Source organism: Anthonomus grandis, chromosome 2, assembly GCF_022605725.1.
Source record: "Anthonomus grandis grandis chromosome 2, icAntGran1.3, whole genome shotgun sequence".
Classification (NCBI taxonomy): Eukaryota; Metazoa; Arthropoda; class Insecta; order Coleoptera; family Curculionidae; genus Anthonomus; species Anthonomus grandis.
The window spans coordinates 9,538,720-9,559,159 of NC_065547.1; the positions used below are offsets into that span (position 1 = coordinate 9,538,720).

Sequence of the window (20,440 nt, forward strand, 5' to 3'; positions counted from 1 at the left end):
AAGGTTTTGAAGAGGTTATATTTCAGCATTAATTTGGCAATCAAAATTCCAATATAGAACGATTTTAGCATTAAAATTACCTATTCAGAACCATATGGTCTTGAATCAATTGCCTAACTATTTGGCACTTTATACGGCCTATTCCGGAAAATATAGCATTTTTTAACACCTAAAGGACTTGCTAAAAGTCATATGGATAATAAGATAACTTTATGGGATAGGTTTTAACCAACTAGTCACAATAAAACACAGTTTGCGGACGGTCGAGATAAATAATGTAAATAGATCCTACTAAATGCCTAAAAGCCATTTATTGAAATTCGCCCAGACTTTGCCAGCTAATTGGTTATTAAAAGTGGCCTATAAGTCCTGGAAGATGCTAGTTAGCCCTGTTTTAGCTTTTTTTAAAACCCACTGGCATTTTTTTAAGCTAAAAGTTATTATATCAGCTTAAAAGCATACCCTGCTAGGCGTCCATTTTGAAGAAAAAATGTAATTCTTCCATTTTTATAAGCTATTCAAATACAGGCAAAAATAATGTAATATGTAAACAATTTAGATAATATATAAAGACACTGGAGCATTTAAGTACATATTATCACTAAAGCATCTCAGAAATAAAAATATATTAATTTTTTATTTTTTTATTGGCACTGAATAATGTTTAATTTGTTAGATATCAAAGGCGCGCGTGTTTTACAGTTAAATTACACCCAACTTTTTCAAGAAACTGGTGTGCGCAATGAAAATCGGTCATCTATTCCAGTATAATATATTTTTTTCTAAAATAAAGTCATACTTACTGAAAATGTCGCCATTGCTTTTTATTTTGGCGTTGTCTTATTTTTACCCTGGCTGTATCATATTTAAAACTAAAAGGTCAGATTTTTATACTTTGGTGTCTCTGAAATACCATATTTAAAACTAAATAGCAAAATGTTAATACTTCAATATGTATCTGAAATGCCAAAAGCCGGCGAACAGGCCAAACTATATAAACACCTAAAAGTCTAAAAGGACTTTGCTAAAGAGTTGTAAACAGGTAGGCGTAAAAGCTTTCAGGTTCTACACAGGTTACTTTTAGGCATCTTCGGGTTCGATAAAGGTTATTTCTATTAGCTATATAGGTTCTGTGATATGCGATCTGGTTTCAAATTGATCAGGGCCTATTGGCAATGACAACCTTTTTAAGGCTGGGCCTTTTTTTACTACAGGAGGTTATGCGGGCTAATAAATAACGTTGTTTGTGCTTAATGGCATAATCAATAATTTTTCTTAAACATGTTCTAGGAGTTATTTATAACCTTTTTAGAACCTAAATTGTTACTTGGGTAGTGAATCATCTATATCATTGATAAAAATATTAAAAAAAAGTGCCCCGAGCTAAGAGCCTTGAGACACTCCAGATGGAATCTGAATAGTTTTAGAAAGAAAATTACCAATTTTAACAATCAGTCTACGATCAGATAAGTAGCTCTTGAACCAGGACAATAAAGGTCCATCAATAACAATCATTTTTAATTTATGCAATTTTTGCCAATTTTTGCAATTGAGAAATATGTGTATATGTATTGTATCCACTTACGTCTGGAGAGATTAACGCTACATTTTTTTTAGGAATAAAGTAGGCACACCGTCTGGTCCAGGACCCTTGTTAATATTCAAGGAATGAGAGTTTAGTAAATATTATTAAAACTACATTCAGGTCCCTAATTTCAATTCATTTAATATGGTTTATCCAAATCCAGAAAACACGTTAGAGAAGTAAGCGCGGACATTGAGTTGCGGAGCAATTTAACTAAGGTTATTCGGACAAACATGTTGTAGGAAAAGTTATTGGGGAATTAGTAGCGAAATTTCGTGAAACTGAAACTCCGTTCAGAAATAGAACAAGGTAGGGTGAAAATCCGGTTCTAAATGGAAATATGGAGGTAGCACTATTGGGTTGAATATTAATAGATAGTTCAAAGCAATAGGCTCCTATTCGTATAAAGTTGAGTGATATGGATATCGGATGCAGATAATTGATAAGTGGGGACGCTAACACTATGGTGTGAGTATGCTGTAGAAAAATAATCAGCAAACTTGTTAGCAATCTCCTCTCTAACACAACTTGTCTTGTCTAAATATCTTAGTGTATTTGGAAAAGAGCTATTTTTCCTTTTATGATTAACAAATGACCAAAATTTCTTTATGTTAGAGCCAATAGCTGCTTCAGTGTAGGAAATATATTGTGTGTAACATTCCTGTGTCAGACCCTTTAATAGCTGTCTCAATCTAGAAAACTCCCGATATTCGGTAGGTGATCGACTTTATTTATATTTTTTGTGCATAATTTCTTTTCGATAATATAATTTTTAGATTCAATTGAAAACCACACTGGGAATTTTCTAGCCGATTATTTTTTTAGAGGTACAAATATATTAATTGCAATAAAGATAATTTCATAAAAAATGTTTAGCATTGCTTCAATAGGTTTATTCAAAAGTGAAAAATCTCAGTCAAACTGATACAAAAACCCTTCAAACTAAACACTCTTGAAAAGTGGCAGATTTAAAATCCCTGTAAAATCCATTAAACCCGAGACCTTCTTCGACCTCCACGAGGCAACTATTTAATTTAATACATAGCGGTGGGCGAACAACTGGAGGAACTAAAAAATTGTCAACACCAAATCGAGAAGGCTTTTGTGTGAGGTTAGGTATAAGTTAAGTTGAAATAAATTATGGAAATTATATGTATTTGACATAACTTTTGCGCTCAACGCTTCTTCAGGTCGTGCTCTATTTAACTCGAAATTCTGTGATGCTGTAGATTTTGTGTTTTTACTTTTTATAAAAACGTGCTCTATTTGTTGATCTATGGAGCTAAAGCTGCTTTTTTCCCATATACCATGAGGTAAATCGAAGTCATCCATAATATGCAGGGTAGAATTCGGCATACTAAGAGCGAGTGAGTACAATGTTTCAGAAAGAGCCATGTAAGATTATGCTGACGAATTGGGTGGGATATATATACAGCTCCTATGATACTCAAATTAACAGATCTAACTGAAAATTCAGAGATTGGAGGGACACAAAGTCAATGGTCTCAAATTATGTTTATTTTTAAAAACGATTACACGTGTTTCGCCCTAAGGCATCGTCAGATCTAAGAGAAAGAAGGCAACCCTATTACACAAACAACAATGCATAGACATAAATTACAATGTTAAGATATGACTTACCGGTAAAGCTATTAGATTAACACCACAAACATTTAAGTTGAAACAAAACTAAATACATAAAAAATAATGCTGACTTTCACATTAAATCCGGTGTTAAAACTAAATAAAATAAAAGTAAACAAAACAAGCAGAATTAAATATGACTTGGTCGAGAAATGAACCAGCGACCATCGGGTTCGTAGGCAAGCGCTAAACTTACGTGCTATCCAGGTCGTGATGAATATTGTTAAAAATTAAATGCGGTTCGAAGGTAAAAACATCATTCACACAAGACAGTACAGAACTCCTTTTTGCCCTTGTGATCTCCATCTTCTCTAATAAGTCAAACTTCTTTCCCTTGGGGCACTCATGAAGGATTTTTACATTTTCCGGGATGGAAGGATAGTGTTTTGAGGACAATAAATGGCTTGCAAAAGCCGATTTCGTCTCGGTGATTTCGGTATATTTGTGTTTATTATCGTCTCTTAAGTGTTCCTGCAATCTCGTTTTTATTTTCATTCCAGACTGACCAATGTAAACGGCATTACAGTCCCCGCCGTTAAGGGAGTAGACTCCCGATTGGGTTAAGGGTTCTCTTTTATCTTTAATGTTTACGAGCTTATTAAATAATGTGTTTGAAGTTTTGAATGATATCTGTAAATTATAGTTTTTAAAAAAATTTGCCAATCGGGAGGAGATACTACCAAAGTAAGTGAGGCAATGAAATCTAAAATTTTTAATGCTGGTGTTATGGATTAAATTATAGGAGAGCTTGTACTTATTATAAAATTTTAAATAAATTTTATTAATTATACTTAATGAAAACCCATTATTTACTGCAATCTGTTTAATTGTAGGTAACTCTTTTTGAAAGGCGCTTGTTGATAATGTTATTTTGAATAACCGATAGAAAAAGGAGTTGAATGCAGCAAATTTTCTTTTTCTTTTTCTAAGGTAAAAGTTATGTTAGGATGTAGAGAGATTAAAAAATACAAAAAACTATCCAGTCTTAGTTCATCCTCATTCCAGGCCAAACAGTCATCATCCACATACCGTTTCTAAAAAAAACAATGTCCTTGGCAAAGGTACTGCACATTATCTTACTCTCTAGGTTATACATAAAAATCTCACTTAAAAACGGGGACAGAACAGAGCCCATCGCCAACCCAATGGTCTGTTTGAAGAATCAATCGTTAAATTTAAAAAAGTTTTGGTCGAGAACAATCGATAATAAGGAGATTAGGTTGTCTATTATTAGTTTAGGTAAGGGGGTTTTATTTAACAAATTCAAGACAAGATCAACGTAATCCTTGGGAGGTATACTCGGAAAGAGGTTTTTAACATTTCATACCTGTTCTGCATCATACAGGGTGTTTCGGGAGGAAAGGGAAATATTTTGGGAATATATTCACAAGATCAAAATAAGATAAACTAGCCCATATGTTTTAATCTGATTCTTAACCGTTTCTAAATAATCAGCTCGAAAGTTTTTTTTGTTAATTTTTGGAATAATTACGTTCTCTGTATTTCTAACTCACGTTGCAAGCATTTCATTATTGTTTGTTAATACCTAATTTAATTGACTGGTAGTTTTGACAAGCATGGTTGTCAGTTTGATTGATTCTGAGCGTTTCAATTTGAAAAGAGCAAAGTTTCAATTACGTAATGCCTCACACATTCACCCATAGGAAGTATGTATGTATATCAATGTCAATATTCGTGTATGGTTTCTGTAATGCTAGCGCATTACGTGCTGTTGATGAAAACCGACGTCGTTTTCCAAATCGAAGAATTCCTAATCGAAAAGTTTTTCAGAGAGTTTTTGCAAATGGAAACAGGAATGTTTCCAAGCATAAGAATTAATTCTGAACGATAGGCGGGACTAAATGTGGAAAATGTTCTGGATATGGCTGAAGAGAACCCGGGTGTTAGTACAAAAGAACTTCGATTAGCATCACATGTGGACGTTTGGAAGACACTTAGGAAAAACGGTCTTAAGGGTCTTGTCCCGATCTCCGATTTTGCAATATTTTAAAATCTGAGCCGAAAAGGTACTTTGAAAAGAATAGATTAAGAGAAAAAAATGTGCGGATTATTCACATAGGACGCTAACAAATAATATTTAATTCCTTTAAATTATGTCAAAAAAGAGGTCTACTGTAGTCTATTTGATGATCGAAACTCGTTTCTATTGATAATTACATTGTCAAGCTTTTGACATATGATCTCGCAGTTGCCAAATTGTGTATATTTTCTATAATAAACATAATTATTCCGCTAAAGCTCAATGTAAGTAATAAGAAACAAGCACATCTAAAAAGCATATCCTATATAAGAAGAGAAAACATGTCTACACACATCGAAATCTATCTGCCAAAATGATAGCATTATAATAGTGAATGGGTTTCACTATTTGTACACAAGCTAATACCCAGCGCTGAAAAAAATTATACCCTTATGCAGAGGTTCGTAGCCTCCATATTTTCTAATATTTTGACTATTCATATGAAAAAATATTTAGAGGGCTGGTAAATGTTTGGGGCTTACAACGCCCATGTGTAACCCAAAATCAACCCACTGCAATTCAGCCGAGCCCAAAATACTAAAAAAACTTATATGGAAGAAATAAAAAATTATTAATTCAAAGAACATGTATGGCAACGCTGTCACCTCGCGGCGTTATGTCAAACGTCAATAAAAAAGAATAATGAAGGAAGATGAAAGGGAATTTTGTTTTTGTTATTTATATGAAAAAATAAATTTTCTTTGAACTTAATTTTAAATAAAATATGCCTATGTTTCATATTATTTTTAATTCGGACCGAAATCTAAAAAAGTACCAAAACAATAAATAATACATTATGGGTGTCTTTGGTATGTTTTTTACACGAAAATAAGGGACTTACTTTAGTTACAAGAAAAGGTAGAAAAAAAATGTTTATGTTATAGAAATAATTTCCTCTTTTTGGTCATTTTTTAAGCATAATTTCATTAAAATTAAATAATTTTGGTAATTCTGTAGTTGAGCGGCTTTTTGTCAAAACTGACGAAAAATGGTCGGGTTTTTCGCAAAATGAGTAGATTTGGATATATATCTTTCACTAAGAGTGTCGGAAAGTCAAATTTTATTACGACGAGTATTAGAGTTTAATTTTTCCAAAACTACAAAATTCTTAGTTGCAAAAAAATAAAAAAAGGAAAATTGGTACAGTTGAAATCCGAACCCAGGCCGCTCGGCTCATAGTTTACTCTCATTACCATTAAGCCATGAAGCGCATGCACCCAATATTTGAAAACAAGCAATATTTGAAAACAAGCCTATAAATACGACCAACGCTTCCACATCCCATTCAGTCAATTCCCACGTTCCGTGCCATCATAAGCTAGAGCACCTCGATGCGACCAAGAAAAAAAAGATAGGCGCCAAAAACGTAACCAAAAGACATCAGGAAACCGGCAAGAGCCATCGAAGCTACGCCGGAGAATTCAGTGCATAACAACATTTGAAAACAAGTCGATTAGAACCCGGTTTTAAGCCTTTCCATATTCAACCGGTTCAACATCTTCAAGAGGGTTATGGCTTAAGGGTTCAATTTTGCGAATGGATCCAACAAAATCGAGGTCAACATAAATACATTTTATTTAGCGATGAAGCTTATTTTACCCGCAATGGAATTAATAACCTACATAATGAACATCGGTTATTAATTTCAATCAGATGAAAATCCTCATGCCACGTTTGAACGAAACTTTCAACATCGATTCAGTGTTAATGTGTGGTGTGGAATGCTGAACGACCAGTTGTTGGGTCCTTTTGTATTAGATAAGCGTCTTACTGGAGAAGGATATTTACGCTTTTTGGAAGACTATTTAATACACATGTTGGATGCTGTTCCTCTAATTGTTCGACGCCGAATGTATTTTCAACACGATGGAGCCCTGCCTCATTTTAGTCGCCGAGTGCGTAATTTCTTAGACAATCGTTTTCCTGATCGTTGGATCGGCAGAGGAGAACCTTAAGTTTGGCCACCGAGGTCACCAGACTTAAATCCACTGGATTATTGCCTCTGGGGGTGGATGAAAGCTCTAGTGTATCAAACACCAGTAGAAACCGTAGAAGGACTCCACAATCAAATTGTTAATGCTTCAAATGTTATTAAAAACAATCCCCAAGCAATTAAACGTGCAACACGAGTGCTTAACAAACGTGCTGCAGCTTGCCTCGAAGTTGGTGGTTGAAGAACACCCTGTATATGCCACTAGGCAATCAAGTTTCTGTAAATACAATTATGTCATATTGACAGGCTGGTGAGTTATTTTGTGGCACATCCAACTTAATTCTTAAACCTTCAGTGTTCTGGTAAGATACCAAAAAAAACTTTCAACATAATTTAGTATTTATTAATTACTTAGTTTTTTTGAATAATTTTAGGAATCTCTTGAAAATATCAAATCTGTAAGTCTCTTTCTCCATTCGACAATCTTTGTCTGAATTCAGTTCTTAATCAATGTGGCCTCTGCTTCTGCCTGCATCATGGTCAGATTTAGATATTTCTATGTAGACATTTCTACCTTTTAGTTTGGTTCTGGAACGAATAACAATTATTGTCAAACAAAAACAGACGCGTCAGGTTAAACTTTGCGAAAGCTCATAATAACTGGTCGGATTATGAGTGGAAAAGTCATATGGAGCAACAAACCAACAAATCCAAATTCAATTTATTCCAGCGTAATGGAATGAAGCCGCGTACACCCGCCCCACAATAAAATATGGAGGTGGTAACGTTAATTTTTGGAAGTATTTCTGGAGCTATGGTATGGGGCCCCTCGACAAGATTGAAGGTCTTATGGACCGGTTCCTGTATAAGCAAATATTGGAGGAATTTATGGTGCCGTATGCTGAGGAGAAAAAGCCGTTGCAGATTTTTTTTCAACAGGATAACGAAAAGATAACCAAAGCTCTGTCCAGATTTGTAGAAGCTTGGTTAAGGAAGGAAATGATTAATGTTCTAGAGTGGCCATCACAGTCACCTGACTTGAACCCCGAAGAAAACCTTTTGGAAATTGTAGACAAGAACGTTAGGGCCAAAACATAAAATATGAATTACAAACATAAGCATGAATTATTCAATGCCCTTAACCAAGCCTCGCCTACCCTGGATGAAAGCATTATAACTAAATTAATCAAGTCAATGCCGAATCGGTGCAGCAAAGTTATAAAAAATAATGGGTATTTTACCAAATATTAGATTTAAGATATATTCATTGGATATTAAAATCAATTTAAAAAAAAAAAACCGGAATTGCTCACCTTTTTTCCACCCATAAAATTAATTTTTATTTGTACCAAAAAAAAAATAAAAGAAAATGCTATTTTAACCTTTTTTTAAATGGCACTCTTAAACATAATAAGATATCATTTACTTTAAATTGATCTTAAAAACAAAAAATATTTTAATATTTTAAAAGTTGCTCTACTTATGCCACTACTGTACCTACTTCAGGTTAGTTATTTGCTTTGAAAGCGAATTTTCTATTGCCAAAATTAAAAAACTGCAAGGATAATCACACTAAAACGCAAATATCACCAAAAAATCATATGGTTACGTTAACGTATAACAATCTTATTGATTGGCAGCACTTTTTGAAACACCCTGTGTATTTTAGTAATTTAACACTAAAGTTACTTACGTTTTCCACGTGTAAAGTAGTCCTTACACCAATTTTATTACAACTATTGGTAACCAACAGATCCAAATATTTCACTAAGGCGGTACAACATGCCCTCGCTATGCTCTCCGACACTTTCGAAATATCCACCGGATCTTGATTTTTTGAATTTTCCTCACCACTCTAAAATAGACCTGTCAAGTCAACCAGAACAATAAAATGCATTTAATTAACATTATTACTTGGATAATAAATACTTCAGTCCACCGTATAAGTCTCGCTCCGTTATTACTAACGAAATCCTTACCGTTATGAACTCTGATAGACGGGATGCCTTTCATGTCAGAGTCGTCTACTGGAGACTTTACTCTGCAAGCAAAACAGGTTTTATTAAAATACTTGACTACTGATTCAATAATCAAAACGTCATAAGGTTTGTTTTAAAAGTTGCCTATCATATATCCGATTTATACACCACCAGGTTTAACTAATTTTATACTTAAAAGGATTTTACGCATACCCATTATTAAAGTCAGTATCGTTCTCTCCCCAAATAATGTTAACAGTTTCATCAGTTTCGGCGTTAACGCAACCGCAAGCGATGCTGTGGTCCTTCATAAGCCGTAAATTCTCTCTCAATTTGTCCATGTGTTCCGAAGGTACTTGAATCATGAGGCCGTCCTCAACGATGTTCGATTTTGCGGTCAAGCCGCTGCTCGACTTTAGCGATCCGTTGAAAACTATGAAGCAAGCGCCAGTCACTGAAAGATAAAAGAGTAATAATAGGAAAGGAAACAGATAAGGAAAGCATTGATGGCGCTTCAGTACCCGGCACGTTGTTCCCAGTGGTTCGACGTGTTTCATACAATTTTATACAGTGTGTCTACAGGTAAACCAATTAGTTCACTGAAAGATACCGTTGATCATAATACCATAAATTAATTAGACTATTTATTTATTTATTTATGCAATCTACAGATACAAAGTCCATTAAATGATTAGAATTGGTCCTTAATGACTAATAAGCACAGTAAGTAAGCACTACATATTACAACATTAAAAAAAATATATATTCTTTGCCCTCCAGATAACACATTAGGTAACTCAAAAAAAACTTCAAAATATTCTACATTAGATATATTTTTTCTAAATTTCTCAAATGGTTGGTAAAATATGTCAATATGAAATAGTAGGTTGGCGGCACTGGATATTCGAAAAATTGGCGACTTTTTACCTAAATTGGTATTTGTTTTTTTATATAAAAAGTTCCTAAATCTCTATTGTTATGAATATTTACCGTTAAAAGCAATTTTTCGAGAAAAAATGAACAATCTATATTAATATGAAGGGTCTTATGTGTAAACAACAAGCAGGCCACAGTTCTTCTGGAAGTAAGTTTTTTTAAATTAAATTCTGTCAAAAGATTTTCATAAGATATATCCATCAGATACACACCATGTTTTTTATAGTACAAATACCGCAAAAGCCTTTTTTGAACTTTTTCCAACATTTGTTCGTAAACCGAATAGAATGGACACCAAACAATCGAGGCATATTCCAATATGCTGCGAACATAGACATTATAGAGAGTAGTAATGGTCTTTAAATTAGTAAAGTTACAGGCATTACGAATTACAAAACCTAAAATCTTAAATGCCTTATTAACAACTGTGTTAATATGAGCATCGAAATGCAACTTATTGTCGAAAATTACTCCCAAGTCTTTTATTTCTGTTTTACATTTTAAGACATCAGTACCCATTTTATAATTGTAATTAATTGGCACTTTTTTTCTAGTAAAATTTACTGTAATACACTTTTCAACATTAAAAGATAATTTGTTTTGTTTTGCCCAAAGTATTACTTTATTCAGGCCATGCTGAAGAAGTTCGCAGTCCTTAATACTATTAATTGCTCTATAAAATTCATCGGCAAATATTTCACCATCACAATATTTTAAGCACAATGGTAGATCGTTGATAAGACATAAGAAAAGCAATGGCCCCAGGTTAGACCCCTGAGGCACCCCTGACAAAGCGACAAAACTTCGAGATGTACACCCATCAGAACCTGCCCATGGTCATCACAATTTTGGTGTTGTCAACTTTATTATTTTAAATAGAACATGTATTAATCCATTTTTTTGGATTCTATGACACATTTCATGTATAACACCCTATATCTAACCCAACCCATTTTTCCAATTTAAATACTGCAGTCATATTGTATAATACATCGTGTTCGTAATAAAATATGCTATTTAATACAGGGTATACTTTTTTTACACCATATATAAAAAAAAAATAAAGTTGATGATGGTTTCTCCGAAACGAAACGTTGGACTTAGAGAGATTTACCTCTCACGGCTATTTTGTAGAGCTTAAAAAGTAGCTATAAGAAAGTATCTTTTATTTTTCCATATCTGTTTAAATAACATCAGAAAAAAATAAAAACGAAATCGACAAATTTCGGTTTTTTAGGCCCTACATGTGAAACTACTCGGAATTTTAAAACTTTCTAACCGCATTTGTAAGGCTTGAAAATGTGCAACGTTTCTCTAATTTAACCATCTTCGTATCTTTTTTATTTTGCAAGATCCCCATCATAGACATACTTATTTTGGATACACTGTATACAGGGTCCTGCAACCATCTTCTTCATAAAGTCAGTCTTCTTCCATAAAGCCTAAAAAAGGGTTAACATTTTCTAGCCTCTAAAAAAAATTGGAAATTTGAAATGACTTTTTCTTTATAAAAAAGTAGGCAAATGATATCGAAAGAAGCCAGTGACAACTGTTTTTCAAATTCTCATTCCTAACCTCATATACTGGGAAAATTAGATTAATGGATCTTTGAGGGTCAAGGATCGCGCGATAAATTTCTTAAAACTATTAAAAATTCATATACATACATTGCTAATGGCCGAATTCTTGGAGAGCATTATTTACTGAATGTCAGTACGGTTTCCGAAAGGGTAAAAATATGATGTTGGGTATATTGGATCACGCAATTGTGAAAGCAAAAGTGAAACTTTATGTGCGTAAGTGAGTACTTTACGCACAGGAGTAGAAAAATATTTTCTTATACTAAGAATTTTTAGTATAATATTTATGGTTGTTTGTTATCCAATCTGTCTGTCATTTATTTCTGGACTTCTCTGTAATTTGGTTTATTTAGAAGTTATTACTCACTTAGCACCCTGGCTTTGTCTACAATACAATTATATATTCTGTGATAATAAAGCATTTTTAAGTTTCTGTTGAGTATAATTATTTCTTAAGTATACCAGAATAAAAGAATATCGTCGGCTCCTAAACACCAAATTTTACAGGAGGCACTTGATACTTTATTTAAAATGAAAAATTAATGCAACAAACTGCCATATAATTTTTTCTAAAATTCAAAATTAAGGAAGATAAAAAAATATATTTTTTCTTATTTTTTTAATAACTTTTTTCTAGTTTACTGATTTGCCCCAAATTTTGCATGCATGTTATTAGTATTTCTTTGTATTCATCATATTAATTTGACGCTAGTCGTCAATGACAAAAGGTTTAAGCTGTCCTTGACCGAAGGAAAATGACTTTGAACTTTTTTGTTTTAATCTTTTTTTATAAATTTGGATGTTCAATTAGTAAAGAGGATCAAAATATTTTTTAAAAAGGTGCTCTTGTTGCATCATCGTAGAATTAACGATTTTTTTGAGAAAAACGACTTTAAGCATTTACGTACGTTTAATTAGAAATTTCAATTTTCAAAATTAACAGAGCAGCAAATTAACAAGCCTTGAAACGAAACGCTTTAGTTTCCATGGAATTGAGTTATGACATTGTATTATAAATTTTGACAGATAATATTATCTGCAATTTTCATAATTTTAAGAGCACAACGTTTGTACAGAGAAGCATTTGCGAATAGAAGAATACTACCATTGCAAATGTTTAGCACTATCTATCAGACTAGGAGAATTTAAAGCATTTAAAATTAATCGATATGATGTGGGCCGTCTACGAAGAACTTGAATTCAAAGAACGGAACTCCGTATTTTGAATGAGATTGACAATAATCCTACTCTTAGCGTAAAATCAATTGCAGGAAAATATTCCGAAAAGTGCAGTTCATGAAATTTTACAAGAGCAACTGCTACATCCCTTTTATTATTAAAAGGTTTCCTAACCCTAAAGCAGGGTTCCTAAACCCTGAGGATATTCAGGGTTTAAAGCTTGACTTAATTTTTGTAGCCCATTAGAAACTTTCATAATCGTAATCAAAATTTCACACGTTTTATTCTCTTCACGGATGAAGCTGGCTTTGGACATGATGGTTTAAGAAACCTTCATAATAAACATTATTGGTGCGACGAAAACCCTCATGTAGTTATAGAACAACGTTTTCAGAATAAATTTTCCCTCAACGTGTGGGCCGGTATTGTCGACGATCATTTATTAGGACCACATTTTTTCCCGAAAAGGCTAAATGGTGAGGTCTACTTAAACTTTTTAAGAAATGAGTTACCCAATCTACTAGATGATGTTCCTCTTCAAATAAGTTGTGAAATGTGGCGCTTCACCCCATTTCAATGGAGCAGTGAGAGAACATTTATATTAAAATTTCCCTGAAAGATGGATTGAAAGCGGTGGGTTTGTGCAATGGTCTCCCAGATCGCCAGATCTAAACGCTATGGATTTTTTCTTTTGAAGTTACCTAAAATCTCTCGTTTATAAGGTTCCTATAAATAACCGTAAAGAGGTGAGACAACGGGTTATTGACAATTGTGAAATAATGAAACAGAAGGAAGTTATATTCTCTAGGATTCGTTGGAACTTCCAAAGAAGAATTAATTTATGTATTGGAATGGAAGGGCAAAATTTCGAATTTTTTTTATGAAATTAGGTGTGTTATCGTAAATAGTTATTTTATTTAACAAATTACCCTTTAACAATGTATGTTTTCAAGGCTTGCTGTGTTAATTTTGAAAATGCGAATTTTTAATTATTAAAGGTACGGTTAATATTTAAAGTCGTTTTTCTCGGAAACTCTACGATGATGCAACAAGAGCACCTTTTTAAAAGATATTTTGATGCTCTTTACTAATTTGACATCCAAATTTATAAAAAGATTAAACCAAAAAGTTCTAAGTCATTTTCCTAAGGGGAAGGACAGCCTTTTGTCAGTGACGACTAGAGTCAAATTAATAGGGTGAATATATAGAAACACTAGTAGCATGCATGCAAAATTTGACAAATATCAGTACGCTACAAAAAGTTATTAAAAAAAAATAAGAAAAAAAAATTTTTTACATTAAGTTTATTACATTAATTTTTAATGTAGAATTGAAATCCTGACGCGTCATTTCCGGACACCCTGTATATTAAAACTATGGATCCCTTAAGTTGAAAAATTATTTTAATTCATTAATTCAAAGATACTAGTATAAAATAACTTGTTGCAAAACAAATATTAACAAAATTAAAAAATATAAATAGTTATATCTGGAACAAGATTATCATAAAATGAATGATAGTCCTTGAGAACATCCCATTTTTGCTTCTTTATAGAAATTGCCCTAGTATATAGGGGTGGCAGTTTGGAGAAAGCAACCGGCATTTGCTTTTGACTCTATCAGAAACTCTTATATTATCGGTGTTGTAATAATTTATAACGGATGTCTCCACTTGGGGAATATTTAATAGCCCGCAAATTTATAACCACAGAATCTCCTTATTTTCTTTCTCTTCTCAAAGACGTAATAAATTTGATGCCATCATATTTTTTGAATGCTTTGATATTTTTGTTCTATTATGGCGTTGAGGATCATACTCAAATTAAGCAAAGAATTTGTTAAAACAGCATTACGATTTTATGACGTGCAGCCATCACTAAATAGTATAACCATTTGTCCTGCGGTCATGGATGGGATGACTGAACTTTCTAAAAACTGACATATTATGGATGAGTAATCATTTGCAGTAACACCTCAAGCTGACTCGTGCTAGATAAAACAATATCTGTTTTTGGTTTCCATGTCGAAAATTGTGAAGTGTACAATCAATTTTGTCTTGAAATGGGAAGACGAGCCATCAGATTTAGGATTTAATAAAACAGATTGTAAGTCCATACAAAATACCTTATGGTCAGACATTTTATCTGATTCTTTTGCTTCTCTGGCTTGCCTCTTTTTTTAGATGTGATCTTCATAATTTTCGTTGCTTAAATTTCCAGCATCATGTGCAACACATGTGTCTCACAAGTCCTTTGTTGGTTTGAAAATGCTTAAGATCATGGAGTCAAATGTGTGGTAGAATGTAGCTATGGAAACAGGAGTAGAATTCATTTCGTTACACCAGTGTGTTTTATGAAATTTATACAACGCAGATTTGGTATGTCATTTGGGGTACCAGGTAAAGTTTCGATGAGCTCGCCCTACAGTCATGGGATTTAATTTTTGGAATGTTTTCAAAAAACTTTAATTTTTTTCAGCATTTAGAGCTAGTATATGGCTGTTTACTGTTGTGTTCTCGGCATCTGTAACTTCGTTTTCAGATCGACTTTGCTTCCAGATTTTAACAGATCTTTCCCCAATGCATAAAGTGGTTAAAAACATATTTTTACACACTCTTATCTCTGCTTTGTCTTTTTTCAAACAGTATTGCATGCATCGGTAGTAGTTAATAAAATTAATTTCTAAATTAATTAAATTCTTACTCGCCTATTACGTTAACTGCCACGTGAATTAGCCGTGACTCACAGGAAAATTATTGTAATTATGCCTGTAGCTCGCCGGTGATTCTCAGTAGCCATATAAATCAATGGTAATTTAAAAAGCGTGGCCTGGCATATAAAATGTAATGATTAGCACACGAAACTTTTGTATAAATGGCGTTGAATGCAAGGTTTTTTAATTTTTGTCGAACAAAAACAAAATTTATTTTTGAAGATATTTTTATTAGAAAAAATTAAAGACATTTTAGAAGCTCAAAGTACAGATTAGGTATACAAGGTACACAGTTTTTAAAAGCATAAAAATAATTATTCTTTTAAGCAGACATGACACTCGGTGAAACAAGTCACGCAGTAGTACTTATCGCACTGAATGCACTTCCATCTAGTTTGTGCAGAATTTTTAGCTGCCACAGACCTGCCCTTTTCTTGGGATATTTTGGAATAACAAAAGCAGCATCTTCGCCGGTTAGCAGTACCGACGTCTTCCAAAATATGTTTCGATTTGCGTTTATTTGTGAATCTCTTCGCTCATTTTGGTTTTCTTGGGAAAGATGTAAAAGGGATATAGTAACTTCTTCTCTACATGCTGTTATTGTCATTTTTTGTCCAGTTACTACCCTAAACAATATGTACGCATTTACCATAGCCGCTCCCAAAAGCAATTCCACTGCAATTTTTCGGTACTGTGGTACAATAATATAATAGTGATATATGTTATTTATTTTCAAGCATCATACTGTATATTAATTTGTTATACAATGAATTATTATTATTGTTAAATATTTATGCAATACTATTGCATACGTATGCACGATAATTATGTAGAACACTGTTTTTAAAATAACTGCTAATATACCAGATATCATCGAAGAGAGTAATATACAATGGTGTAAGCGCATTTGGCATTCTTATTTATATATTCCTAAATCGAACCTTCACATGGCGACCCTGCCAGTGCCAAACACCATTTTTTAGTGCATTTTTCAGTAAGAGTAGTAATTGTTCTATATGTATATAGTACAAAAAGAAAAATGTTTATAGTAAAACCGTGGTAAATGTATGGGAGCTAGTTGCTGTAAAGTGTGCTAATGTACAGTAACATACAGTGTGAGTCAATATGGGTACTACTAACACTAAGCATGCTGAAGTTACGGACACAGGTGTTGTAAAGTCCAATTTTATAGTGGAAGAACAAGCTATAAATGTCCCTATGGATATCCGTATTCTGCTGTATATAAATCTGTGGCTGTTGTAACCTTGGTGTTACTAAAAATTAGGAAGGCTTACCGCAGAAACATGAAAAGAGACTTGTCAAGAAGTCTTGTTTGTGTTTGTGAGTCCGTGTTAGTAAAAGAAGAAACAATGTGTTGGTGTAGAAAAACATTTTAGTAAAACCTGAAAGCAGTGACATTAAGGACGAGCGATTAAACGCCACCTGTTTATTGGAAGATGGAAGAAGGAGATGTAATGGAGATTTTGCATCCGTCCCAGGACATGGACCACACAAATGTTATATTATAGATGGTATGTAATTTTATTTATTTGTGTATATTTAGAATAAGATTTTTTTGGCTATTTAGCAGTTTTAAAATATTTTTTGGGGTAAAACTATTTTTTTTATTAGTTCATAAAGTAATCGAAGGTTATAATATTATAATATATTAAATAATATATTATAAAGTTACATATTACATACAGTAGTGGCCATAATTATAGCAACAAGTACATTTTTCCTTCAAATTATATGATGTGGTAGATTAGAAAAAAAAACTGGTATATATTATGATGTATTTTTTACAAAGCTTTTTATTTATGTTTATTTTTTGTTACTTTATAAAAGAAATAAAAAATGGGAATTTTTTTTAGGAAACGGGTTGGACAAAATTATAGCAACACATTTTAGAAAAATCAATTTATTTATTCTCCAAAGTCAAAATAAGATTACAATACAATAATATTCTTCAGTATTTAGTATAGTACCCTTCAGCCCTTATAACAGCAACGCATCTTTTTGGCATGGATAAAATAAGTTTGTTTATAACATCATGATCGATTGACAACCAAGTATCCTGAAGAGCTTCGAAAAGTTCTCCAGCATTTTTGAAATTCCTTCTACACCTGTTATCCACAATTTTCCAAAGATTTTCTATTGGATTTAAATCCGGAGATTGGGAGGGCCACTTCATAATATTAATTTTTTCATCATGGAGAAACTCTTTTATTAGCCTTGAAGAATGTTTTAGATCATTGTCATGTTGAAATTGATATAACATCGGCATATTTTCTTCAGAATAGGGTAACATAACATTCTTTAATATATCCTTGTACATAAATCGATCCATAATCCCTTCTATTCTGTGAAGAGGTCCCATACCATACCCCGAAAAACAGCCCCACACTAAAACTGAACCACCACCATGCTTAACTGTAGGAGAAGTGTACCGAGGATTAAATCTTTTGCCTACAGGACGTCGAACGTATGCAGCACCATCACTTTTAAATAAATTGAATTTTGATTCATCGCTAAAAATAACTCTGCGCCACTGATCAATAGTCCAGCCCTGGTGTTCTCGAGCAAATTCAAGTCGGGCCTTCACGTTCTTCTTGGAAACAACTTTTTTGCTGGTCTGCGTCCAAACAACTTATTTTCAAATAGACGCCGCCTTATGGATCGTTCACTAAGATCGGAACACCCAGTGCCATCCAAAAGCCCTTTAATTTTTGAAGAGGACAAAAATGGGTTTTGCCTGGAAATCCGAACAATCATTTTGTCACTTTTTTTTGAAGTTTTCCGGGGACGTCCCGAATTTTTTTTGGGTTCTACCAGCCCTGTGTTATTGTATCTTTTCACTATACGTGATACAACTGATCTGTGAAGAGCAAAATTTTTTGCAATGGATGACTGTTTGATGCCTGACTTTTTTGATACTGATTAATTATAAGTTGCCTCACTTCAACAGACACGGTTTTACCACGACTCATACTGTTATTTAAATAAGTTAATAACTACCAAGAAATCACAATATAAATTGTTTCAATATTGCACTTCAACAGATTGAAAGAGCACTAAATTTCAAATGTTGCTATAATTATGACCAGGTGAAATATTTGCAATTACAAATATTTATTGTCAGCAAAAAAACAGGTAGGCTTTTTTTTATTTGAATGAGAAATTTTGTTTAAATATTAAGAGGCCATCTAAACCAGTGGCGTACTTTTACGATTAAAACATACATATAATAGTTATTATTAAATATTAGTAAAATTCAGATTTGTTGCTATAATTTTGGCCACTACTGTATATATAGCTGAATAATAATTTTTATGTTGGATTTTTGTTTACATTTTTCATGTACTACTATTATGTTAGATTTTTTTTTTACCGTAATTTAGGCTAAATTTAGTTATTTTTATGTCATCAACTTGGGAAGAGAGTAATATACAATGGTGTAAGCGCATTTGGCATTCTTATTTATAATTCCTAAATCGAACCTTCACATGGCCTTCACAAAAAGCCATTTTCAGTGTTTATCGTAGAAAAATTAAAAGAAAAACAATTAATTATGTCAATTATAGCAGTTGTACCGAAAAGAAAACATGTACTAGTTTTAATTTACTAACCTTGTAACCTAATATTTTATAATACATACTATGTACTCATAAGTCAATGCAAAGCTTCGCAAAAATAGAGGTTCATAATTTAATAACTTAACACGTATTGTTTAGGCTTCGAAATAGTTAAGAATTATGTAACATTATTTAAATTAAACAACTTAAGTACATGTGTACTTTAATTAAGTAATAAGTTTATTTAGGTAATAAGTTTGCTTAAGTAAAATCAGGGTTAACGTTTTAGGTTTCATTTTTAAATAAAAAAAAAATATATTTAAATCTACACTCGATCGATAAATACTTTTCTTTTCTATCCTTTCTTTATTATTTATTTTCTTTCTATTATTCCTCTTATCTTTTTCTTAACACTTTCCTTAAACCTCTAATAATTTTATTTTTATTGTAAAATAGAAGTGTAAAATGTAGTAAAAAAGCCCATATACCTTATGAATATTTATTTTTGTACGAAAGTACTCCCTTTTTATTTCATTAAAAATGTAGTTCATTCTTTCAAAAGGGGGAGATGTGGTACAATAATATAATAGTGATATATGTTATTTATTTTCAAGTATCATACTGTATATTAATTTGTTATACAATGAATTATTATTATTGTTAAATATTTATGCAATACTATTGCATACGTATTCACGACAATTATGTAGAACACTGTTTTTAAAATAACTACTAATATACCAGATATCATCGAAGAGAGTAATATACAATGGTGTGAGCGCATTTGGCATTCTTATTTATAATTCCTAAATCGAACCTTTACAGTACCATTTAATTCCTTTACATGTATTATAGTCAGCAACGCCATCTGGCTTCTCTATATCCGCATTACGCCGTGTTGGTACTTTGATCATTTGACCAGTATGCTTGGTAGATAAAATAAGGACATCCCGTTTGTCTTGCCATTTTGTAATTACAACTCCTGTATTACTCTCTTGACTATATGCTTCGCCTTTCTTTAGCTTTTTTTTTTATAAGATCTTTTGGATTATTTTTACGATTTTTTCTAAGCGTACCTACTAAATGAGTTTTTCTTTCTAGTAACTTGTGAGCCAGCTCCATACTTGTGTAGTTATCTACGTAAATGCACCGCCGACAGTCCAAAAGTGCTTCGCAAAGGTTCATAACAACGTTAGTTGGCACGCTTGATCCATCTATTTTTTCCTTGCCACAATATATTTTCAGATCATAAGTATATCCTCCTTCAAGACCTAAT

The 20,440-nt window shown here is 32.6% G+C and overlaps 2 protein-coding genes across 5 annotated transcripts in view; one reads left to right on the forward strand and one right to left on the reverse strand.

The window, feature by feature from the left end:
• Positions 1-20,440, forward strand: part of LOC126747097 (uncharacterized) — a 326,191-nt gene that overhangs the window by 124,762 nt on the left and 180,989 nt on the right. The gene's annotated exons all lie outside the window — the stretch shown is intronic.
• Positions 1-20,440, reverse strand: part of LOC126746999 (zinc finger FYVE domain-containing protein 9) — a 78,368-nt gene that overhangs the window by 2,028 nt on the left and 55,900 nt on the right. For all 4 annotated transcript variants that reach the window (XM_050455481.1, XM_050455475.1, XM_050455469.1 and 1 more), the window contains 3 exons: positions 9,396-9,636; positions 9,118-9,244; positions 8,897-9,058 (listed from right to left, as the gene is read on the reverse strand). In XM_050455481.1, the coding sequence (XP_050311438.1) occupies positions 8,897-9,058; positions 9,118-9,244; positions 9,396-9,636 (530 nt within the window). The remainder of the gene's footprint in view (positions 1-8,896; positions 9,059-9,117; positions 9,245-9,395; positions 9,637-20,440) is intronic.